Genomic DNA, 26,297 nt, shown 5'->3' on the forward strand with positions numbered 1-26,297 from the left:
ATAATCCACTATGGACAATTGGAAGCTAGCAACGTGAAATCAACCTGCTGGAGACATTTGTGAAAATTTAACTAGTCTCTCATTAACTGGTATGAACTTGCTCTAATGGACCTATACCATGTGAAAGCCCAAAGCACTCCCACGTTTTCTTCAAAGCCCTAGAGTTTTATATGCTCAAGATCACCTCTGGCTGTGAGCCCCGCTCTTAATTGGTTCAGTTAGTGAGTTGGCCTGTTAATCCTCTTAATCCTGTCCTTTTGTCTCACCAATGCACTTCTTTAATTTCAACAAAATCCATCACACCAACTATTTCTGTGAAGAGTAGAATTTTAAAGAGCAGTTTATGGATAGGAGCATGTATACATGTGTTGTGGGGAGAGATCACTGCACTACCAATGGTAACAAATAGGAATTAAATATAGCATTGACTATCTCTGCTATTTAACATCCTTTGGATACTCTCCATTGCCTGTTCCCAGGTGGTCTCCAGCCAGGTGTCATCGGACTCCTCTCCACCTTGCTCTTCCCATCACTTGTCCACACCCACTCACTTTTAGATTGCCCACAGGACTTCAAAATTTCTCATTAAGTCATTAAAAGCAATTCAGTTCTCTCCAGTCTACTCCCCGTCTCTCCTTTTAATATCCAAACTCATCAGGTTGCTTAAAGGGCACTCTATTTACCAGGATTAACCTTCCTTATAAAGTAGTTATTCATAAATTCATCAATATTTATTGAATACCAACTACATGCCAGGCACTCTTCTAGTTGTAAATATCAAATTTGGCCCACTATTACATTAGTATTGAGTGTAATCATTGTCAAAATGCCTAGAGCAGCACTGAAGTACGTTAGGAGTCAATAGATGTCATTTTATTGTATATTTTTAAAAACAAAATTTAGAAGCATTAATAATGGAAAGAAATAAAGAATGTGGTCTTCAGAAGGATTGACCTTTTCATTTTATTTCATCTATTCCTAATTGTACATTCTATTCCACCCCCAAAGTTACTTTTTCAATCATGATATTTATGACCCTCAGATATGTATAAACAATAATGTAATCCACTATCATTTTAGCAAAGTTACATATAAATCACTGTACTTTTAATTAATGCAAGCATATCTTTCCATTAACCTGTGTTTACTTGTTGCTGTTACAAATTTCCTAGCTGTATATCGTGGGTACATAGTAAATATGTACTGGGAACAGTTTTGGTTTTAATGATGAGAAATGACAATAAGTGAAAAAATGCAGTAAGTGTTGTAGTTATGCTAATAACATATTTTTGGTTTAGTTTGTTTCTCTGTTGATCATCTTTTAGTTTTTACTGTAAAATAATTTGGTAATTTTCATGATTACATCAAGCAAAATTTTATTACCCTTATGCTAGGTGCTGTGGTAGAGAAGGGAATGGAGTGATCTGTGTTACTGTATAACATGGGCATAGACACACGTCTTATCAGGTCTATCTTTCACACCCGTCCACTGCTCTTGGTCTCCACAGCCTCTGTTCTAGTCCAGGCCTCCCTTCCTTCTAGTCTGAAACACTGCTGTATCCTTCTTAGCTGGTCCTCCATGATCCACAATTCACACCAATGTATTTCATACCATATGGTTTCATGGAATGTGTATTTGATTATTTCACTCTCCACTTAAACTTGCTGCAGGTTTACTTCGTCCTTAGGAAAACTGAATGTAAGTGTTTCAAGACCTTTCCTGATCTGTCTCTAGCTTCATGTTTTGATAACTGCTTTCCCACACAAAATTACTTCTGGTTGTTTAAAGTCATCCCATTCTCTCTTACTCTTTTGGTTCTTTCAGAGGCTTCTATCTTAGTTTGAATGCTTATCCTCACTTCTTCATTTCTGCTCTTTTGAATAGCTTTTATTTATATTAACGTATCCAGTTATTTCCATAAAATGTCATCTGATTCTGCCCCTCTAGATGGATATATGTTCTGTCCCGTGAGTTCCCATTATAAAGCATAGCACATGATACTGAGTATTTCATTGTCTCTGTCTAGATCTGAGTTTCTTTTCTTTTTTTAAAAAATTATTCTCTGTTTTAACTGATGGAGCTCAGCACAATGCAAAGTGAATATCATGCTTCTGTTCAAATTAAGGTGAATTAATAAATGCTATCCATAACTAGAATAATTTGTTCCTCTGCTGGCATTCAAAAGTGACTAGGAAGAAAGCATACGTTTGCAAGTGCCTATTATGTTCAAAGTATTGTGCTCGGTACTTTACATATGTCACCTCATTTAATCCTCACAGCAATTTGAGCTTTTGAAAACCTGAGCATGTTCAAGGATACAAAATAGTAAATGGCAACGCTGAGATTCAAAGCTTAACCTTTTTGAGAGTAATGTTTATGTTCTTTTTGCCAATACACATTGCTTTTGAGGCTCTGTGAAAACTGAATGCTGACTACTATCCATCTTGTTGGTTGAATGAAAGAATAGATATTAGAGAGCCTCAGAAAACTGTAAATATTCTACGCAAGTACAGTGAGCTATAGGTATTCAATACATATCTATTGGATGAATAACTAAGTGACTACATAGTATTATTATTGTAATTAGTGTTAGAGAAGGAAGTATTTATTCTTTTCATTCCCAGAAATAACATCACCCAATATATGTTCCTTATTAATGCGTGTAACATTAAAGAATTCTATCATGAAATAGGTTTAGAAAACAACGACATAACTTAGATCAGTTTCCTTACTATTGAATTACAGTCTGAAACATGTTAAGTCATTGTAAAATCCTAGAAATGTAACATCCTGTATATAGTGCTTACCAGAGAGTTCCTTGGTCCTTGAACTCCTTGTGGAGAAGAACATTTGTCAACACCAGTATTCCATGGATCTCACCTTAAAGTGCTATATATTAATTGCAAATTAACTCTTCTAAGAATACCACTCTTAAAAAAAAAAATGTGTTCTGCCATATAAATTCAAACAAGGAGTGTGAGTGGTTACTGAGATTGTATGGAAATTAATTTATATTAACATATGTGGTTGCAAAATCATTTCAATATTATCTTACTCCTTTAAGACATGGATATGAGAGTTTTCCACTTTATATTATAGGATATAAAATATGACTTCTTATTCAAGTGCTTAACATACCGAGATGCTTCAATTGAATGTAGAGACTTTGATGATTGAATACTGTGCATACCATATTGTGATGAACAAGAGGAATAGCACTAGGCACATGGGTCTCCAACACTTGCTGTCTGCAGGGCATCTTCTAAGCATTTGGAAGATATTAACTTATGTACTAGCAATGTGAAACCAGATATTATTGTTAATACATTTTAAATATGATAAAACTGAAAAACAAAGCTCTTGAGTTATTTGCTAATGTCACACAACTAGAAATTGGTTGTAGTGGGATTCGAATTCATGCTCTATACCTATAAGTCTTGTGGTCTTCACCCCTATATGATATGATATAGCCACTTCGGATCTTTGGTGGTGAAATCTGTGGGGAAAACAATTTGTTATTATAAAAGTGTTTTTTGTATTGCTGTAATTTTCAAGTTTCACAATAATTTTGAATGAAACAATTACAAAAGGCAGCAACCTTACTTTTACCCTCTTGAAGATTAATTTTTGCACACAAATTAGTATTTGACCATGCTTTTCTCCTATGTTCTTTTATCCTTTAAGGTAACACACATTTTTATTCAACATACTTATTGTTTTAGTTAATCACTTAGAGAGTGTGGGGAATCTGTTGTGCATATGAGAGGGATCTAGTGTGCATAAGAGGTCTGACAATCAAATTCACGAACTTTGTTGCAACAATGTTGCTAACCTTTTTTGCTATCAGAGGAATTATTCATTATGAATTTTTACCAACTGAACAGTTAGTCAAGTTTATTTACTATTTGGAAGTGCTGAAAAGGCTGCCTGAAAAAGTTAGATGGCCTGAACTTTTCGCCAACAATTCATTGCTCTTGCATCACGACAATGCACCAGCTCACGCGGCGCTGTCTGTGAGGGAGTTTTTAGCCAGTAAACAAGTAACTGTATTGGAGCACCTTCCCTACTCACCTGATCTGGCTCCCAATGACTTCTTTCTTTACCCAAAGATAAAGGAAATATTGAAAAGAAGACATTTTGATGACATTCAGGACATGAAGGGTAATATGATGACAGCTCTGATGGCCATTCCAGAAAGCGTTCCAAAATCGCTTTGAAGGGTGGCCTAGGCACTAGTGTCAGTGCATAGCTTCCCAAGGAGAGTATTTCAAAGGTGACTGTAGTGACATTCAGCAATGAGATATATAGCACTGTTTCCAGGATGAGTTCACGGACTTAATTGTCAGAGTCTCCTATCTCTCTATTTGACATTCCCAGGAAAGGAACTTCATGTCTTCTTATGGTATTGCATTTTGTTGTTTTATTAACTGTATGGTAGGAGACTTTTTCTTAATCTAAATAGAATCAGACCTACCTTTAACAGGTCAGATACTTTTTAGAGTGAAAGGCCAAAAACTCTGTCTCATTCATAACTTCCTTTGTATGTGTGTGTGTATATATATATATATATATATATATATATATATATGTATATATATATGTATATATGTATATATATATGTATATATATGTATATATATATGTATGTGTATATATATACACATTCATAACTATATATGTATATATATACATATATACATTCATAACTTCCTTTGTGTGTATATATTATATATATATATATATATATATATATATATATATATATATATATATATATTTAAATTCCTTTTTTAACCATTTAAATAAACTAATACCTTGGTCTTCAACTCTCAATTCTAAATTTTTAAATGCTTAAGAAACCTGTCATTCTTACATATTCTATTCAGACAGCTAGAGTATGCCACGAAGGGGAAATGCACATTACTCTAATTGTGAATATTCTGACAGGTGTTTCTCAGTCACTTTTTTTTCTATGTTTAATTCTCTCTAAATAATACAGGAAAAGCTGATTCCATGTGTAGAAACTATAGGTAGATTTTGACTTGCATTTAAATAAAGCATCTTTTTCTTTTCAAATTAAGAAATGCTTAGAATGGTTTTAATGGAAATGATAATCTGTTATTAAAAATTAAGAAAAAATCAAGGGATTACTTTAGCAAACATTAAATAATCATTTTTCTTTTGAATTAAAGTCTATGATGCTAAAATATTAAGTTAATGGCTACTTAGATTCTAAAACAAAATTCGTTGCTTAAGGGATGAAGATTTTGTGGAAAAAATCTAGCTAAATTTATGGTACCTATTTTAAATGATGCTGCTAGTTTATTTAGATTCTTAACCTCTAGCAATTACAGATTATTTTGATAAATTATTCATATTTCTGCATTGTGCACCTTTGGCAATTTGCATATCTGGCAGCAAATAGGCCCTCCTTTCAAGCTTCAGTCCCCTTGGTCAGACAGGATGGCCCAAGGCTGCTTCATGATTAATTTCATCTCAATAGAGTAATTATCATACTGAAATGAAGCAATGCCCCTGAGATATGCTTTCCTGGAGCTACAAGAACAGGAGGCTTAGTTTAAGAGCTATTAAGCATATAGTAGTAACTTTTAGCTGAAATGTTACCCTTTCTCTATTTTGGGAGTCTCTTCATCTGAAAATAAGATTGGATTTTGTAAGACTAGAGTAAGATCATTTAGAGCTTGATTTAGCAGCTCATTGGATAGCAGGATAACTAGTCAATTTGGGGTATGTCCTTCTTAATGTTGCACATTTCTGGTTTCAGCATTGATTCCCTCCTTAAAGTCATAGGTTTTTTCAAACTGAAATGCTATACACAAATAGATGTCACCTGTGTATGTGTCCCGGATAGATTTGAAGCAAATATTTTTTTTTTGGTGCATGCAAATTGGCAGACTTGTTAAAAAACATTTGATGTTAAGTTGTGAATTTCTACTAAGATGTAGTTCATATAATAGTTTGTGAATTAATATAAATTGTCTTAAAAGCTTGAGCTCAGAGAAAGAATCGATGGAATTTTGAGGAACAAACATCTTACTGCTGTAACCCTGAGATTTATCTCCACAAAAATCATTCCTTTGCATGTTGACATTGCCTGTAGAACTAACCCATTAAAACAACACCTGTTACCTGAAACCGTGTGTTTCATGTGTCAGTGTGCATAAGTGGATAAGTGGGCTTTTTTTTTTTTTTTTTTTTTTTTGGAGGCGGTAACTAAAGCATAGCAGAAAGAAGAGTCCACAAGGTACGATCCCTTAAAACATGTCCACTCAATGTCCACACAGCCAAACAGATACAGGATGAGGGTAATGAGGTTGTGACTCTGTTGAGAGATGACTGGTCTGTCCTATGTCAGGATAAACAAATGGGAAATGCTGAAGAGTCAGGGGCATGATCTGAATCTTGATCACTGAAGGAGAAAGCAACTGACAGGGAAACTGAATAATTGACTGAGAAGAAGGCCCTAAGATAAGTTCTCCATAATGCACAATTGTGCGTATTGGGTGGTTCAATAGACTCTCAGGAGGTGTGGAGGGATCAATTACGATAAGTAATTGTTGCAAGCGCCTGTAGAGACAGTCACTACCTTTCAGTCTATTCCTGAAAGTTAAGGGGACATTAACCCCTCCACAGGGCCCTACGTCCCTGCATGGTACTCGTCACATGAGTGGAGAACAAAATCCTGGCACACAGGTTCAGATAGAGTGAGTAACACCGATTCAGATAAAGTGAGTAACACAGCTTTATTTGGGAGCCAATGTCCCTCCAGAGGCAAATGCTCTGGTAAGCACAGAAGGTTATACGGAATAGAATAGAATTTAATAATGAACCAAGTTAATTGGGGTGGTGAAGGTCCCTGGTCCTGGAGAGGTGACTGGGCCCATGACGGGTCTGAGGTAAGCTGGTCTTGCAAGGAAGAACTTCGGAGATTCCTGGAGTATTGCAGCTTTTCCCTTGCAGAGAGTCTTAGCCGGAGCGCCCAGTAGGACCACTCATGGCATTGCTCTGGAGTTCTGCCTTTATCCTCTTTTCCTTGGACTTGTGTACTTCTTAGGAGATAACCAGAAGTGGTTTTCCGGGAGTTTTTACCTCTTAGGTGATAACCAGAAGTGGTTTGCTGGGAATTGTTTACTTCTTAGGTGATAACCAGAAATTGTTTTGCTGAATGTGTTTATCACTCAGTTTCGTTATGTTCAGTTTCACACATAAACATAAACATGTTTACTTTCACTTTACTCTTATCAGTCTTACACATGTCCGGCCATAGTCCTGTCCCGACTAGTAAACAACTTGTTTTGCAAACATCAATCCACATATATAATATATTTTATATGCTCTATATAGTAATCTAAGAGGACATGAAGAAAAAAAGAGATGATATGAGGAAAGTCAACTGTAAAAATTCTAAGATAATTTACTGACTGCAAATTAAAAATGTTTCTTATTTTTTTTACATCAGGAATTACTCTACAATTCTCTGACATGTTGAAATCTTAAGTAGTATAACTCCTCAGCAGTTTAGAATAAGTTTAGTGATCTGTTAGATCTATTCTTTCATCCCCTTTTTATTCAATTATTTAAGTGTCTACTAAATGTTAGTCATATATGTGTAGGGTTAGAACAATATCTAGAAATATATTAGTTAAGAATTCAACATCTATATGTAAATCTTGACTAATTCTTGAGATCATTTATTCTTGGTGTGACAAAGGTAGCACCAGCATGATAGTTGGCATGGAGTTTTCCTCTGAAAATAAAAAATAAAAATTAATAGTAAAGAGATCGTGGATAGAATGGATTCTGAATTTAATTTTGGCAAAAGATAGTTATCTGAAGAAATAAATATAGTAATAATGAAAATCATATATGTGAATCAAATTATATTTCTTTATATAAAACTGAATGAAAAATTAGCATTTTCATAATCATAGTTATGATATAAAGAATAATTATCTCACCAACAAGAGGTAAAGAATGAATTACAAGTTCAACCTCTTTTGTTTGGCAAAGAAAGAAAAACATGGAATCTTTGTTCATGATTCTTTGCCAAGTTATTCTAATGCAGTCTTGTTATTTTGTAAAGCTAACTAGAATTGTAATGTTAGACAAGCTATAATAATCAACATTTGATGATAATTAAAAGATTGAATATATATGTGTGTTAAATAGTATATTTATATCTAGCTAGTACATACAAATAAAAGATGCTAAATAAATATATGATGAATGAATGAGTCAAGGTCAATATCTGAGACAAATTACCAAATCTTCCTTCCCATATTGTTAAGCGATAAGTCAGTTATTGAAAACTTAGTAAAGACAATCATGAACCACTCCTAGTGAAATGTGAAGTGAGCCATTGGTTTTTAAAATCTTTATACCCCTTTTATCTTGCATGCTAATTAAATAAAGTATTTAAATGTTCAGCATATGCTTATTTGTATCCTATTTCTTTAAAGAGAAAATTCTGAGCAACAATAAAATAACAAAAAGATCCAAGGCAAGAGGGAAGAGATATTGAAAATGAAGTTTGTTCACTCTTTCACAGCACATGTTGTTGTCCGGAGCCACATTAACGGTGACGAGCACCACAGCAGTATAGGGAATGGCATCTTTAGTCAAAGACCGAAGCTCGAAATTGGTTGTTCGGGGCTTTATTCTCGTATTAGTTACTCGGGGAACTTCAAAGAGCCACTTATGTCTAAATGTTCCATCCATTTCAAAGGGCTGATCATACAGAAATCATTTACGAAGAATTCTGAGATTTTCAAAATCAGGTGCTAAACAAATGCAAAGGTGTACCATGGCCTGTTAACAGTGAAGTGAAACAGTTTGGGGAAACTTTATTTTATGCTTTTCTTTGGTTCAGTTATGTTACTTTTGTCCCTGTAAGCCTAAATCTCAGTGATCCCCTCCTAATAATGATGTTTATTTCTTAACCAAAACAATGAGTGCCAACGGCAATGTTTTTTCATGTTTGTTTTGTAATAGTTCCTTTTTAAAAAAAAATTGTTATATAACTTTCTGATATAGTACTTCATGATAATTTATTTATTTTTTCTCTTTATAAGAGCTAGGAAAAGCCCCTGAAACCAAACAAGGGAATATAAAAGTTGCAGCACAAGGTAAGCAATCAAACACTTTAAAAATTCCATTTTTTTTCACTTGTATAGCACTTTATTGACAAAGCAAAAGCTGTTTATTGTAGAATAGCACCATCTGCTGGGTTATTATAGAAAACATTGTGTTGTTGCATGAAGATACGCGTCTCATTTATTTAGTAATTGGAGAAAGCATGACAGAGACTAATGGAGGAATCACTGAATGACCTAAGAATTAGTATCTTGACTGCAAGTTTCAGTCATTGAGCTTTTGCTTATATTTCCAAAAATAAACCATAGATCAGTTGATAGATGGATAGACAAGTGATAGAGCTATGCAAATAATATACTTTTCCAATAGTTTTAGTTATACACTGTAGTTTGTCATATCAGAAACAATTGGGGTGACTGGTTAGCTCAGTTGGTTAGAGCGCGGTGCTCTTAACAAGGTTGCTGGTTCAATCCCCACACGGGCCACTGTGAGCTGCGCCCTCCACAACTAGACTGAAACAACTACTTGACTTGGAGCTGATAGGTCCTGGAAAAACACACTTAAATAGATAAAAAAAAGTTTAAAAAGAAAAAAAACATCAGAATGTTTTAAGATTAATATTATTTCACGTGTCTACCACGATTGCAAAAATTGGGTTCCAGATAGGACTACAAAGTAATCACCTTAGTCTTTAATGATCCATCTGAGAAAATCTGTTTTATCACTTCCTATTATCTTTTGGGCATTAAAGTGGTTTCTTTATTAGATTTTCGAAAAATATTGATACTTCAAGTCATCAGTTTGGGGAAAATACTTCTTTAAAATGGTTTTCCTATAAAATTATTTTTTAACTATTATCTGCAATCACATCACCCTTTCAGAAAACTATTCTAACTCCAGTATCGCCAAGAGAATGGAATACTATTAATTAAGTGACGTTTATTCTTCAACCATAATGAGTAATTTGATGAGAGCATAAGGAAACAGTACAAGTGTTCAGCCTTTTTCATCTATGAAAACTTTACAGAACACATTTAGGGAAAAACAGGTAAAATATTTAGTGAAGAAAATCTTTACTTTCTCTCCTATGCTACATTATACAATATCAACCAATAAAGGAGCTGCATTTAGATGGTGGACATTTGTTTCTGGGCAAAAGGCCCTTGTAGCACACTACTCAGCATATGAGAGTTTGCATCTGATCAATTTTTTTCTTTTATTTTTAATCCTGAACCCTAGTACATGCAGAATCATGTACTACCCCACAATCGCTGTTTTGAGTGAGTCTTCTGAGAATCGTGGTAGATAGGGAACTATGATTTGAGGTAGGAATTTAGTGTTACTTCAACCTCATATTAGAGAGAAGTTCAAAGGGAAGAAATTGAAGAGATACCTGGAAACTTGTTTCCAATTTAAGCTCGGGGGCAGTGGACTCTTCTTCACTTTTACGTTCCAACTATATTGGACAAGACTGCCTCAGCACTTATTTTTTTAGAACGAAGAATTTATTGTTGAGTTAATTATAACCTAGACTTTCAAAGTCTTCTTAGAACTATCCTTTTAAGAAAATTAGATGAAAGTGTTTATTAAGCACAGTGCACAAGGCAAGAATTAGTGCTAAACACATATAGATGAAATTGGCCTCATATCTATGTAAATGTAAATATATATATATATATATATATCTTTTTAATTTTTGCTTTATGTTTATATCTGAATTTTTAAAAATCTTATGAAATAATATTTTCAGGTTATTCTCTTATTGCAGATTTGGGTGGGTTAATTTATGCATAGATAACCACTGAATTTATGAATACATTCTCATAGTCCTAAGAGTACTCTGAGGAATGGTCATTTAATATGTTTCAACATTATTTTCTTTCCTTTATTTCAACAGCAGCTAAAAAAGATGAAAAGAAGGAAGGTATGTTTATGCAAAATTCCACCATGCTTTTTATATGAACAGTTTACCAATATTCAGACTTGGGTTTTGACTGCTATTTTGTATGTATTTCTTTTGGATAACTGGATCTATTTTATGCACACATTTTGTACAAATGTGAATTTTCTATCTCACCTCGCATAAAAGGTAAACAATTTTTTTAAAGTAATTTTTGTCTAGTCTTTTTCAAGATAAAGGGGATAAAACATAACCTCTCAAAATCCCAGGCCTCCTATTCCATTAGCAGTTTTATCAAATTTCAAAAATGTGCAAAATCCAAACACATTCTCCTATAACTACTTATATCGCTGACATTGCCAAGCAACTGTTACTTTGTTTTACTAAATTGCAAAGAAGTTATAGTCCATCCACTGTACACCACTTCCCTTTGTCAGGATGTCCTGATATGGAGAAAAATATTCCCTGGTGTCCAAGAAAAACTATGGAATTAAATAGGCAAGAAAGACTTTATTCAAAGCTATTGCAGTAGGGGTCATGTCTATTGCAATAAGAGAAATTGAACTCTCAACTCTACTGAAACAAAAATGAGGGTTCTTAAGCTCTGGGGTGAACAAGTAGTAGAAAAGTACAGGAGGATGTTGGTAGGGGTTGTGGGAGCGGGAGGTGGTCAAAAGCCACCTGTGTTTGCTAATAGTTGCTCATTGAAGTTAGGCTCCTACCCTCCCACAGAGACTGAGATAGAGGGGCTGATCCATTACTCAAGACCTGTAAGGGATGTCTTACAGGTCCTGAGAAAATATTTCTGGTTGCAGAAATTTATGTTTCAAAGGGACAGAGAAATAATTTATAATTGCAAATTTTCTAAAGTAAATGCTCTAATAAAAGGGAGGTCAGGTCCCTGGCCTGTAATCAAGAAGAAAGCTGTATATAGTGTAGCTCAGCTGAGGGGAATGTTAAGGCCATCATAAGCACTATGGTTCTATTTAGAGAGATGTTTCTAACGCACCCTTACAACATTTACAGTCTCTAGAAATCACCACTGTTTATTAATTTAAGCTTATTTTCTTAGTAAAACTAGCATGCAGATGTAAGCAATAACTTCTAACTTTGAAAATGACAACTGTATTCTAATTAGTATTCATATGATCTGAAAAAAAACAAGAAAGCAAGTGTTGTATTTTATATTTAGTATCGTCTGACTTTAACATAATCATAATAGCTTGGGAGTCGCTTTCTGCTTCTGTTAAACAGGAATCTAAGAATCAATAGATATGAAAGGGAGAAAATATTTTAGTTGGCCATTATTTTTTCAGAGTGAGCAATACCATAGTATCATGATCAAATTAACTAAGACACATTAATGTGTTTATTATCAAAAGTTTGAAATTAGTATTAATGCCCCCATATACACATAGCAAATATTTCAGTGTAGTTTGGAAATTATACAATTTATATGATAAATTTTGTGGTGCCCATACAGAGATATTACAAGAAAAAAGAAGTAATAAGTTCCTGCCACAGTTTTTAGCAGACAGTAGTACTCAAAAATGTTCATCTTTCCTCCACCATTCCTTCTTTGCCATAAAGAATATTGTACCATGTGACTTAAATAAGGGAGTAACTTAATAGTTATTTATTTTTCCATTCATTGGCATTCAAACCAAAGTAAAAGACTTTTGGGTGCATAAAACCATAGTCTAATTACAATTGCATAGATTTAAGCTATATATATATATATATATATATATATATATATATATATATATATATATATATATCCTCATTGCTATGCTTCCAGGGTTTTTTGTTATGTTTTTCTTTTCCTGGATTATATGCCTCATTTTCATTTTTTGAGAAATTATCCGTATTCAACTTTGCAATGTTGGGAAGAGCTTAGGGAGATTTGTCCATGGACATTCATGTGATCCAATGTTCACCACCAGCTATAAAACATATGCCCTTGACTATTTATTAATGTTATCATTATTTGTATTATTATTAATATTACTAGTTACAAAGAGTTTCATGTATTATCTCTTATCTCTTGTTTGCAAAAAATTGTAATTGTTTAAATTATAATATTTAATAGAAAGATAGCTAGCTAGAAACATTTTTATTGTTCCCAGCATATAATATAGAAGAGAATTGCTTTAATGTCCAGCTATTCTAGGCAGTCATTTGATTTATGTTTCATGAGTTCCTATTTCTCTTTCTGTATTTTCTGTTAAGCAAGTCAGAGAGGTATATAGACATAAGCTTCTCAGCTCTTGTTTCTTATTTTCTATCCTCTCAATAACTATCACAGATATCTTTTCCACAGAGACAGGAAGCATATGCTTCTTCAAATGAGGCAAATTTATTACAAACCATTAGGTACAATTTGGATTTTTAACATTTATTTTACACAAAGTTTATTTCTACTCACATTTAAACTTGTTGGATATAGATCAAAGATACTAATGATTGACAACGTTCCTGGAGAAAAAGAAAATCAGGAGGGTTTTAGGAATTTAATTAAAATGTTCTTGAGAAGTTGTTTTGTTGGTGAATTTTACAACACAGAAACAATAGTGCATAACAACTTCCTTATTATCAAAAATGATCTGTGCAGCAGGTCGCAAAGGGTTCACGATGCATCAGGCTGCTAAGGTTTTCTTGCGTTAGTGAACTCGGAAGATTTCGTTTTCATATTAAGATCTTATTCCAAGCATGTCCCATCGATTCTCTTTCAGAAACCTTAACAAGAGAGACCCTTGTCTCCAGGAGATTTACCCATCAATTTCACTGTTCTTGGGAGTTTGGGCATCAAAGCAACAATATGTTAGCTGGAGTGGAGAGACATTGTTGAATAAATGTTCCACTGAGGTCCTGCTTTGACAAGCATTTTTTTACTGAAGTTTCCCCTGTATCCCAGTCTTTGTCCCTCTTTTGACAATTTCCTTGTACTCTGCTAGCACACATTCTCTCTTACTTCCCATTAGGTTCTCAAAGTCCCAATAAAATTTTGTATTTTTCTCTGCATTCTGTGCTTATTCTCTATTTTTTCTTATGTAGTCGCCCCACGCTCCTTATAGACACCAACACTCAAATTCTTGTGTAAGTTTTGACCTCTGTTTTTCCTTTACCCCTGACATTTAGCCCTTCAGAATTTTTAATTTTGTTTAATCCTGCCTAAAATAATTAGAAAAGCTAATTTTCACTCCAGTCCTTTGGCTGTGACCTCACATTGCCATTTGTGACCTCTCATTTGGTGTTACTAACTTCTCATGTGAACCAGAGTAATGATCTTTGAAATCAGAGGTGCTCGAAATGTGATCAAGAGATTCTGGGGGTCTCTGAGACACTTTCAATGGTTCTGCAAAGTCAAAATTATTTTTATAAAATTGTGGAGTTATCATCTGCCTTTTTTAGCTCTCATCTTCCCATGAGTATGCACTAGAGTTTGACAGAGGCTACATAATGTGTGATATTGCAGCAAATTGAATACTTAAGCAGATATGTAAATCCAACTGTCTTCTCATTAAGCCACATATTATTAATGAGATTCACAAAAGTGTGAAACAAAGGCACTCATCTCACCATTTCTTTTGTGTTGGAAAATATATTTGACATTAAAAAATATATGCAATTTATGTTAACACATAACAGGTTTATACGGTTTAATAAATTATACATTTAAAAAAGTTTTCAGCTTTAATTTTTTAAATTGCAAACATCAATTGATAAAACCTACATAAATAAAAGCTGTTTGGAGTCCTTTAAAATTCTTAAGAATTTAAAGGAGTCCTGAGATGAAAATGATTGCGAATCTCTGACTTAAGTAATTATCCTGCCTGTAATATCTTTATAAATATTTTCTTCCAAAATATTTATGAAGCTTTTTATGTCATTACTTATTTAAAATATTCAATAGTTCCACACTGACCATAGAATATAGTCTACAGGCCTTTACCTGCAATTCAAGTCCCCACAGCTTGTTTCATGACCTCCTGTCTCACACACACACACACACACACACACACACACACACACACACACACATCTAGGCAAAGTCAAAGGCAAGGTCTGAATAATTCCACCTGTAAAAATACAGTGAGCCCTTTGAGATTGAGACAATTAATTACTTTCTTTGTCAATCAAAACTGGAGTAGTCAAAGGTGTCAGCCCTTCCTGGTCCTTGTCCTACAAACCAAAAAGGATGACATGTAAAGAAAAGAGGCCGGATAATGCAGCACAAGTTGGAAACACTTGGTTGCTGAGGATCTAGTTCTTAACTACAGCTATGTCGGCTGTATGGTCTGTAGCTCTATTACAAAGGGTTCTAGGCAGGAGAACCCAGGAGGTGATGACAAGAAACTGTCTCATGACAGCCTCTGAGAGAGATAGGGAGATGTTGGAGATGGCCTCAGAACAGCTGCTCATAGGCCTCCCTCCCATCCTCTTATGTACTAGAAGGAGCACAAGGCATCCTACCAAGATTCAAATTAGCTGCAGTTCACACCTTTGCTTTCATGGCTTATATGGGTATGTGCAAGGCCACCAAGGCACCACAGTGGAGACTTTACCTTATACTCCCACCCAGTTTCTTCCTTTATGTATCATATACTTCATCTATACTAAGCCACTCTCAATTTTACATATATGGTGTGCTATCTTGCCTTTGTTTCTGCTGTTATCGTAACCAAGTTTACCCTTTCCATTTTGTCTATAAATGTTCAATGTTTTTAGAGCTCAGAAAAACTCTTCTTCCTCTAAGACATCTTCCTGACCCTTCTAATTATATATATAGTCTTTCATTTATAATTACCCATCAGAGTTTATCTATACCTACGCTACCACTGTTTACGAGTATGTCTTGCAACCTTCTACTTGATATTACTTGTATTCATTTTCCTTCTATTCTGTTAAGGCTTTTGATTAAAGGGACCATGTTTAATTCACTTTTATCCCCTACAGGAACTAACATATTTCCTCAGTTTGCGCATTGCTCAACAAATATTTATTCTGTGAATAAATCAGTAATATAGGACTCTTAAGATAAACATATTAGCCACATGAATTATGAGTAGGCACTTACTTTTCCACATTTCAGGTAAGAAAATTGTCTTACTCCAGTGAGCGTGTTAAATTCCAGTGAGCGTTTAAGGGCTGGGAAATTATAGCCAATCGTTGACAATTTCATCTTAGGTGTATTTGATCACTACCTGCCACTTGTATTGCACTAGTCGATCTAGGTAGATCTCATTCATTTAACGTTGGCTTCATTGATGAATTCCTAGGGGCTGGAAAGCCTGTGGATTTTCCAACACAGGTTATCTTCTGAAGGATACTGCTCTTTTGAGAACTAGACAGATTAGATTCATTGTTTACTATAACTAGAACAAAAACAAGTAGAGTTGAATGCATGTGAGAATTAGTCTCAAGTTCTAGGGCTTCAGCATTGAGATCTGAAAAGGTATCATGCTGAAAATAAAGCAAAATATATAGTATTGTAATTGAACACATATGTCAACCGGGCAAGTTTCACAAAGGAAATTAGGTATTTAATTACCTGTATAATTATTAAGCTATCAAAGACTTAATGTTTCCCTTCAATGTCAATTGGTATTTTATTTTTCTCTGGCATCTCTTATAAACATAATAGACCATGCCTGGTACATTACTAAAGATGAGTGAGTGATGAATTGAACAGATTGCAGACACACCACTGCTTTTAATCACAGCTGCTGTGGGCCTCAATGTTCTTAATAAAAGACTGTTGTTCATATTATTGGACAGATGGGCTTTAGGAAGTACTCGTATATTCACCAAATAAGCCTTTATGATATTTTTAAGCCATTTCAGCCGAGTGCTGAGAGGGCATAATGAAGTTTAATGGCATGAGTATTAACGGCTGGTTCTTAGAGCTCTTAAGAGTCAGTATGTGATCTTTCAATTGCAAGCATTATATTTTTTGGTTGCTCGAGCATTTTACTTGTATAAGTCTTCTGCTCTGTTGGCTCCTAACCAAAAGACATGATTGTGTGGAAATTTCACATTTTAAGTAAATTTCACTTTGGCTCCCAGTTGTTACAACAAATGTGTGTGTGTATATATACTTAAGTAAGTGCTATACTTTACCTAACCCTGGACTTCATATTATTTTTATTCTTTTATTTTAGCACAATTAATATCTAACACAATATACTATCAATTCTTATTAGTAGGGTGAAGAAAAGCAGATTAAAAATAACAGTCATCTTACAGATACACTTATTGTATTTAGCTTTACACATCTATCTACCCCATGCCAACATCTAGTTGGAGATGGGGGGCTGGAAATAAGTTTGTCCCATTCTGCCATACTTTATTCTCTGTCTGTTTCAGCATCCTTTCCAAACTTTACTTCAATTGTATTCCTGAATAGCTAAGTGTTCTTCGTAATCTGCTTGTGTTTTCCATATTGGCTGTATTCTGGGCTTAAAAGATTACTTAGTGAAGATCACATGACCTCTTGAGCAGGCAGAATTTTTGTTCCACTATATTGGAGCCAAACAAATTGATAATTCATGATGGCTATTGAACTATCCACTTGTACTTTCATCTGTTGTGCTATAAGAATCCATGTCTTCAAACAGAAATAGCCACTGCATATTGTTAACATATTGTTAGACATATGAGTAAGATGATATTTACCATGTACTTATATAAAATGGTTGTATATACTATTTTTATGTATTTAAATTACTTGCTAGATTAGGATAATTACTCGTGAAGAAAATGAATGGGAAATTGTTTGCAAAGCACATATGTTTTAGATAGCAAATTTAGCCCACTGAGTTATAGTTCCTGATGAGAAACTGAATAGCAAGAAAAATATTGATTTCTTTTTTCAGAGGGCGGTGGTGGGCATTAATAAAAATCTAGCCTAAAATTCTTGTTACTATGCCACTCTGGACATAATAGTGCTTAATAAATGTTTACTGAGGAAAAAATGTTCTGCCCCAAGGACTTATTATTTTGAAAAATAAGGCTTGTTTGTTTTTCCCTTATACGAGAAACATATCCTTATTGCAGAAAAATTAGAAATTCAGAAAGAAAAGGTTGCAAAAAACATCATTTTAATGACATTGTATTTTTTATTATGTAAGTATACTATGGATCCTTAAGAGTTCCTTTGCTGTGCAGAAGGTACTGTTTAATAGTTCCATTATTTAGAGGTGTAAAACAATGTCATGAAAAAAGTGTCTTCTGATATATGTTTTTATGATAATTTTGCATTTTTTTGACATCTAGAATTACTACATCAGAAAGCATGCTCATTTTTATGACTTTCTGGATTCTTTCCCAAGTTGCTGTCCTAAAAATATATTTCACATTTTAAGTAAATTTCACTTTCCAGCTTAAACTTCCATGGAAGAAAGGTGTTACTTTCGTCACACTTTTACTGTCATTTGCTACTATTTTTCATATAATAACTCTATTGACCATCTAACTGCCTTTTGTGAACAGACTCCTACTCACCGTCAACTTCAAACATTTTAGGCCCTTCACTGTGGAAGTAAAACCATGACCCCCAACCAATCTCTACAAGGCACACAAATCCATTAACTTGCTAACTGTTAGTGAATGTGTACTGTTCTAGATTCTAAGCCATGTAATTGTCAGCCAGAAAACAGTTTATCTACCTTTTGCAAGTAGAAATCCATAGTTCATTGTTATGATTCTAATTTCAGTAATATTCAGGGAATTTCAAAACTCCCTGGTACAAAAGAGGTGAAAAAAAAGAACAGAGAATATAAGACATCAAATATTCTAAGCAAAAATTTAAGTTAAGATAGCTCCTTTCTAAAATAAATGAGGTAAAAAAAACCTCTTGTTTTTTATTTTCAAGTGATAGAAACAGATAGTTTCATGGCCTATATAGTGGAAATAACAAATTTCTCAGATCTAAGCTGAGCATCCAAAAGACTAAATATAAAATAGATGTCTGCTGACTGCTGAATACACATTACTACATAACAGTTACTAAGTATAATGATGTATTTATCAGTAACCCATGAGCTCAAATCCACCTGTTTCTTTTCCATTACAATAGGAATAATTGAATGTTTATATTGGAAATGCATTGATTATTCAAAGAGAGTAAGACGTATTTTACCTGCACTGCTTTAGATTGAACAAATGAAATTGCAAACTAAATTCATGGACTCTAACCCTTCTTTATGGAAACAGACCATGTATGTGTTGAATTTGACTCTCTATGAAAAGAACATTAGCTAAATAGGCATAAAGTCATCTCTATGAAAATTATATATGGATATTTTCTTATATTTTATATTTCAAAAAGTTTCTCACTTCCTGTCTCACTCTAATGCTCATCCTCTTAAACACAGAATAATTTCTCTGTAAGCCCCATATTCTAGAAATATAACACGTAATCAATTCTTTTTGTTGAAAATGATTTTGGAGAATATGGACATTTTCTTGTGAGCTAATCAGTTGATTTATCTTATCTGCTTTAACAATAATTTCTCTTTGTGTTTTCAGATACCAAGAAAACAAAAACACCTGCAGAAGGTATTGGGAATTTTCCTTTCTCTATCTTATATTTGGTGAACCCCCAACTGGCATTCCTTCTTAAAGGATTAACATACAAGGGAAAAAAAATACATATGGGATAGAGGAGAGAGAGAAAAATACTGAGATTGAGAGAGAGAAATAAAAATTTTAAAAATGAGAAAAATAGTCAATTTTTTCTGACAATATTGCTATGAGAAATATTTCGCAGTAATAAAAAATAAATACTGCATATGTTTACCTTTCAAAGTAATTGTTTTCAAAGAAATGTTTGACACAAAATTGAACAACGTTTAGTATGAAGCATTTTTTTAATAAAAAGCATAAATTCAATTAATCTTGGATACTCCTGCATCAATTAGGAAGTGAATTGTTTCTTTAAGTCTTGAATAGAATCATAGCTCACCTGACAAGTATATCTATTTCTTCTGTATTTGCTCATATGTGTTTATGTGTACAATGTACTTACTTGTTCACATGTGTTTAAGAAAACTGCGAAGTACAAATCATTTAAAATGGTTAAACGGTATAATTGGAGGTTAATTGTCAAATAATGGTTTACAATCTAATTATGGAAATACCTATGATGGTCAGCTATACCTCAGAGCAACCCTCACTGTGGAAATTTAAGGGGAGAGGAAGAGAGCAGGGGTTGGAAAAATTATAGTCTTATCAGTATGTTGGGGTGGTAAATTTTATCTTTAAAGGTTTGAAGAGCAATTATTTTCTGTTTATATTTCTTTCAACAGAACAACCCAAAGGAAAAAGTAAGGAAATGCATGCAAAAAAATTATATATATATATATATATATATATAATTTTTTTTTTTTCTCTTTACTACTACTATTGTCCTGCTGGCATATGTAGACATGCAGTTTTAAATCTCCCTTTTCTACATTTTTTGCATGTGAACTCTATTTGTTTTTTGTCAGGATGAAAGGGTACACAATGAAGGGGTGGGGTGGACTAGAAAGCATAGTAATGATTCTTAGAGTTCTTTTTCAAACTCATGCTATCATTTAATAATATTATACACAGCCTCACAATAAAAAATATAACTGCATTCCATTAACCAAAACTATATTATGTTAGTATAAATTTAGTCCCTATAATCTGGTTAGTTCTGACCTTACAAAAGATTGAATAGAACTTGTTTGTCAGGGTAATTTTACAACATTTTTTATATTTTTTCTTCTTGTAATCCATAAATGTTTTGGCATGTTCACAGGATATATGGCTATTTGTCATAACATGATTTTCCCCCTACAAGCACTATGAGCCCTGTGGAATATTATTGCCTGGGATCCATATCTTGGGCAGCATCCACTGTTGCTTTAATACATAGTATAAAGCTATTTTCTCACAATTAAGTAAAGCTTGATGCCTTGAGGTTGTGTCTTTTGCAAATATTACTCTCCCCTAAAGAAAACAGGATATAGTGAACAAATAGAAACAAAAACAACTTAACCCAATTCAATTAGCCATTAAAAATAATCACATTTTCAGGTATATAGAGCTTTTAAAGATCCCAGTGATATTAAAAAAAAAACTGTTTTAAAATATAGACCAAATTGAAAAATATATATTTATACATGTTTTAGTCCTGCACAAGGTTAAGACACTGAGAGATTCTATGTCACAAAAGTGCTCTAAAATACTCTGTGGAGAAAATCCTGAAATGATACTACAACTCAGCCAGGGGGAGCAATCTATCTGTAAAGAAGGATGTGTTCCTTCAGTCCCAGATTTATGTGTGGGCATAGTGTTGGCACATGGATATAGAAACCACTTTATAAACCATTGCACCAACAGGAAAATGAAGAACAACTGGAAATTTGAAAAGATTATTCATCACAACCAAGTGGGGTTCATCCCCAGGGCACAAGGATGGTTCAACATCCGCAAATCCATCAATGTGATACATCACATAAACAAAATAAAGGACAAATATCATATGATTATATCAATTGATGCAGAAAAAGCATTTGACAAGATACAACATCCATTTATGATTAAAATACTTAATAAAATCGGTGTAGAAGGAAAATACCTTAACATAATAAAGGCCATATATGACAAACCCTCAGCTAATCTCATAATTAATGGTGAAAAACTGAAGCCCTTTGGTCTACGTTCAGGAACACGACAGGGCTGTTCCCTATCACCTCTGCTTTTCAACATAGTGTTGGAAGTCTTTGCCAGAGCAATCAGGCAAGAGAAAGAAATAAAAGGCATCCAAATTGGGAATGATGAAGTTAAATTGTCACTCTTTGCAGATGACATGATGCTATATATAGAAAACCCTAAAGATTCCACCAGAAAGCTATTAGAAACAATCAACAAATACAGTGAAGTTGCTGGCTACAAAATCAATGTACAAAAGTCCGTTGCATTCCTATATACTAACAATGAAATCTCAGAAAAAGAAGTACAAAAAACAATTACTTTTGCAATTGCAGCAAAAAGAATAAAATACCTAGGAATAAACTTAACCAAGGATGTGAAAGACCTATATGCTGAAAACTATAAGACATTTTTAAAACAAATTGAAGAAGACACAAAGAAATGGAAAGACATTCCATGCTCATGGATTGGAAGAATCTACATAGTTAAAATGGCCATATTACCCAAAGCAATATGCAGATTTAATGCAATCCCCATCAAAATCCCAATGGCATTTTTTAAAGAAATAGAACAAAAAGTCATCAGATTTGTTCGGAACCACAAAAGACCCCGAATAGCCAAAGCAATCTTAAGAAAAAAGAACAATACTGGAGGTATCACACTCCCTGACTTTAGCTTGTACTATAGGACTACAATAATCAAAACAGCATGGCATTGGCAGAAAAACAGAAACATAGACCAACAGAATAGAATTGAGACCCCAGAAATAAAACCACATAAATATGGACAGATAATTTTTGACAAAGAAGAAAAAACATACAATGGAGAAAAGACAGCCTCTTCAATAAATAGTGCTGGGAGAATTGGATAGCCACATGCAAAAGAATGAAACTGGACTACTATCTGTCACCACGTACCAAAATTAATTCAAAATGTATCAAAGACTTAAGCATAAGACCTGACACAATAAACTGCATAGAAGAAAATATAGGTACTAAACTTATGGACCTTGGGTTCAAAGAGCATTTTCTGAACTTGACTCCAAAGGCAAGGGAAGCAAAAGCTAAAATAAATGAATGGGACTATATGAAACTTAAAAGCTTCTGCACAGCAAAAGAAACCATCAACAAAATAAAGAGGCAACCAACTGAATGGGAGAAGAGTTTTGCAAGCAGTGCCTCCGATAAGGGGCTAATATCCAAAATATACAAGGAACTCATGAAACTCAACAACAAAAAAACAAACAACCCAATTGAAAAATGGGCAGACGACCTGAAGAGACATTTCTCCAAAGAGGACATACAAATGGCAAATAGACATATGAAAAAATGCTCAACATCACTAATCATCAGAGAAGTGCAAATAAAAACCACAATGAGATATCACCTCACCCCAGTCAGAATGGCTATCATCAACAAGACAAATAGTAACAAGTGTTAGAGAGGCTGTGGAGAAAAAGGAACCCTCATACACTGTTGGTGGGAATGCAGACTGGTGCAGCAACTATGGAAGGCAGTGTGCAGGTTCCTCAAAAAATTACGAATAGAATTGCCATATGACCCAGCAATCCCTCTCCTGGGTATCTACCCAAAAAATCTGAAAACTTTTATATATAAAGACACGTGTGCTCCAATGTTCATTGTAGCTTTGTTTACGGTGGCCAAGACATGGAAACAACCAAAATGTCCTTCGATAGATGAATGGATAAAGAAGTTGTGGTATATATACACAATGGAATACTATTCAGCAGTAAGAAAAGATGATATAGGAACATTTGTGACAACATGGATGGATCTTGAAAGTGTAATGCTGAGCGAAATAAGTCAGACAGAAAAAGCAGAGAACCACGTGATTTCACTGATATGTGGTATATAAACCAAAAACAACAAAAGAACAAGACAAACAAATGAGAAACAGAAACTCATAGACACAGACAATAGTTTGGTGGTTGCCAGAGGGTAAGGGGGTTGGGGGGTGGGAGATGAAGGTAAGGGGGATCAAATATATGGTGATGGAAGGAGAACTGACTCTGGGTGGTGAACACACAATGGGATTTATAGATGATGTAATACAGAATTGTACACCTGAAATCTATATAATTTTACTAACAATTGTCACCCCAATAAATTAAAAAAGTGTTATTAACACACATACACACACACCAGGGGTGCCAAAAAATGTATACAAGTGGACACTTTGGTCAACATTGCTCAAGCATTAGTTCACTGTAATCAGAAGTTTCTGGATGCTGATGGTAACCACTTTGAGCATCTCTTGTAAATGCAGAAGTCAAACGTGACTTGTATTCATCTTTTGTTATCGGTATATATTGAGTATTACAATATTAATAGTTTTTTCCTTTCTTCAAATGTGTATACATTTTTTGGCACCATTTGTATGTATCTATAAATAAAACCTTAAGAACCTCGTTTTTTGCAGTCTATATGATTTAAAAGTTTCTGCAGAAAGGCTGCGGCTCCTTGACAACCTTCAGGGTATTGATGTATTTAATAAGCAGACAAGCCTTCCCAGAAGTTCATTTACATATCAACTGCTTTTCTCATTGGGAAGGTCTGTGGATTTGACCCAGGCAGTAATATGGAGAAGAAAAAAGGTTGTCCTCTGAACACCTATTAATAATTTTCAAATTAACTCATGCACTCGGTTTATCATCAGAACATGCTTTTATTGTTATCGTGATATCATTGAATTTGTTTGATTTAGTTTTATTTGTCTTTAAGATTGCTTCATTTAATTGTGTATCTCCAAACCTATATTCTTATTTTGCTTCTACTTTTCTAGTTACCACTATTTGAAAGGTTCTATTTATTTTAGTTTAAAAGTAAATCATGTCATGGTAAGAGAAACAGGGTGAAGATTATATGAAACCTTCCTGTGTACATTTTTGTACATTCTTGTGACCTATAATCTTTTTCAAAAATACAAAAAGTAAAAAAGAATAAAACAAAGAAAATCAACCGTGGGCATGATTTGACACATCTTGTGGAATTGATAAGTAAATTAATTTATATTTATTAAAGGTATTTTAATAATTACATCCTGAATTCTGGTTTATTATTCATAAAAAAATTTTAATTCCTCCAATATTCAAAATATGTCCATGCTGTTCTGTAAGGGAACTCTGGGAAGGGAAATTGTAGAAGGGAAATTTGTTTTAAATATGCAATATTAGTCTTTTTATGGCAGTTATTGTTGTAATTTACCATTAGCACATGCATGTTTCTTTGTGTTACAACAATTAAGCTGTGACACATAAAATTGGAATAATAATAATAACAATAATAATATGTTCTAGAACAGGAAAGGAAAGAAAAGCATGTGGAACCAGGTAACTGCTTTTAAATTCCTCTATCCTCTTGATGTCAAGATATTTAATTTGCAATTGAAGACTGAATTGAGATCAAATGGCATGAAATTGATTTTTGTTTTATTTTCTTGTCTTGCTTAATACAGCAAAGCCACCAAGGAAGGACCATTCAGGTGAGTCAGACTGGTGTTGCTGGGTTCTTTCTCCCTGATGTCCAATGTTTATTAATGCTGCAGCCTCAGACAGGCAGTAAAGGCCACAGTAGGAAAGGGCAGGAAATCCTTCTATCTCACAGTCTTTTTACCAAGTTCTTCACATAGTTAACACCAACGCAGTTTTACAAAATGTGAGACAAATAATACGTAACCTTCTTGCTGCTTGATGTGTATTCTGTGAACTTGCAGCATGAGAATCATGGAAAGCTTGTTAGCACGTGCAGAATCTCTGTTCCCACCCCAGACCTACTAAATCAGAATCTGCAACTCCCTGAGATCCCCAGTGGATTCATCTGCTCAGTGTTTGAGAAAGACTGTTTTATGGTTTAATGTAGAATAAACAACACACAAACAAAAACAAAACAAGACCAAAACATTTTCTGTAAATGCATTGGGTATTGCTTTGCTTTTAAAATATGGAAAAATCAGCTCCAGCAAATATGCTCTCCCTATTCCAAATATTAGTTAATGACATTTCTTAAGTACTCAGGAGAGTTGCAATGAAGAGTAGAGGTAGATTTTGACCTCAATATATTTCTATTCTAATGATAGAAAAATTGAATTGAGAATTAGACAACCAAAACAAAAAAATAAATAAACATACATACGACTAAATTGCAGTTAATATCCTTTCCTAAAAGGTTTCTGACGTTTAACCTGCTGTATTAGTTGTTTCAAATGAAAATAAGTGAAAGTTTCTGAAACTTTTTAAAAAAATTGGTATATATGTGCCATATCTTGTTTATCCAATCATCCATTAAAGGATACTTAGGTTGTTTCCATGTCTGGCTGTTGTGAATAATGCCGCAATGAATGTAGGGGTGCATATATTATTATGAATAAGTATCTTCAAATGTTTGGGGTAGAGAAACAAAAGAGGGATTGCTGGGTCATATGGTAGCACTATTTTTAATTTGTTCAGGAACCTGTATGCTGCTTTCCATGGAGTCTGCACCAATTTACTTTCCCACAGCGGTGTATGAGAGTTCCCTTTTTTTCACATCCTCTCCAACACTTATCATTTCTTGTCTTATCGATAGTAGCCGTTCTGAC

At 33.9% G+C, this 26,297-nt stretch overlaps 1 protein-coding gene across 16 annotated transcripts in view; it reads left to right on the plus strand.

Annotated features, from left to right (window-relative positions):
- TRDN (triadin) overlaps positions 1–26,297 on the plus strand; it is a 340,918-nt gene that overhangs the window by 193,571 nt on the left and 121,050 nt on the right. For 9 of the 16 annotated variants that reach the window (XM_088795483.1, XM_074333512.2, XM_088795479.1 and 6 more), the window contains 6 exons: positions 9,094–9,147; positions 11,013–11,039; positions 19,548–19,577; positions 20,327–20,344; positions 25,018–25,050; positions 25,176–25,202. In XM_088795483.1, the coding sequence (XP_088651609.1) occupies positions 9,094–9,147; positions 11,013–11,039; positions 19,548–19,577; positions 20,327–20,344; positions 25,018–25,050; positions 25,176–25,202 (189 nt within the window). Of the gene's footprint in view, positions 1–9,090; positions 9,148–11,012; positions 11,040–19,547; positions 19,578–20,326; positions 20,345–25,017; positions 25,051–25,175; positions 25,203–26,297 lie in introns of all 16 variants that reach the window. The other 7 variants (XR_016020187.1, XM_088795484.1, XM_088795487.1 and 4 more) reach the window with 4 other exon arrangements.

Source organism: Rhinolophus sinicus, chromosome 2 (assembly GCF_057876585.1).
Source record: "Rhinolophus sinicus isolate RSI-liver-muscle chromosome 2, RSI-T2T, whole genome shotgun sequence".
NCBI classification, from domain to species: domain Eukaryota; kingdom Metazoa; phylum Chordata; class Mammalia; order Chiroptera; family Rhinolophidae; genus Rhinolophus; species Rhinolophus sinicus.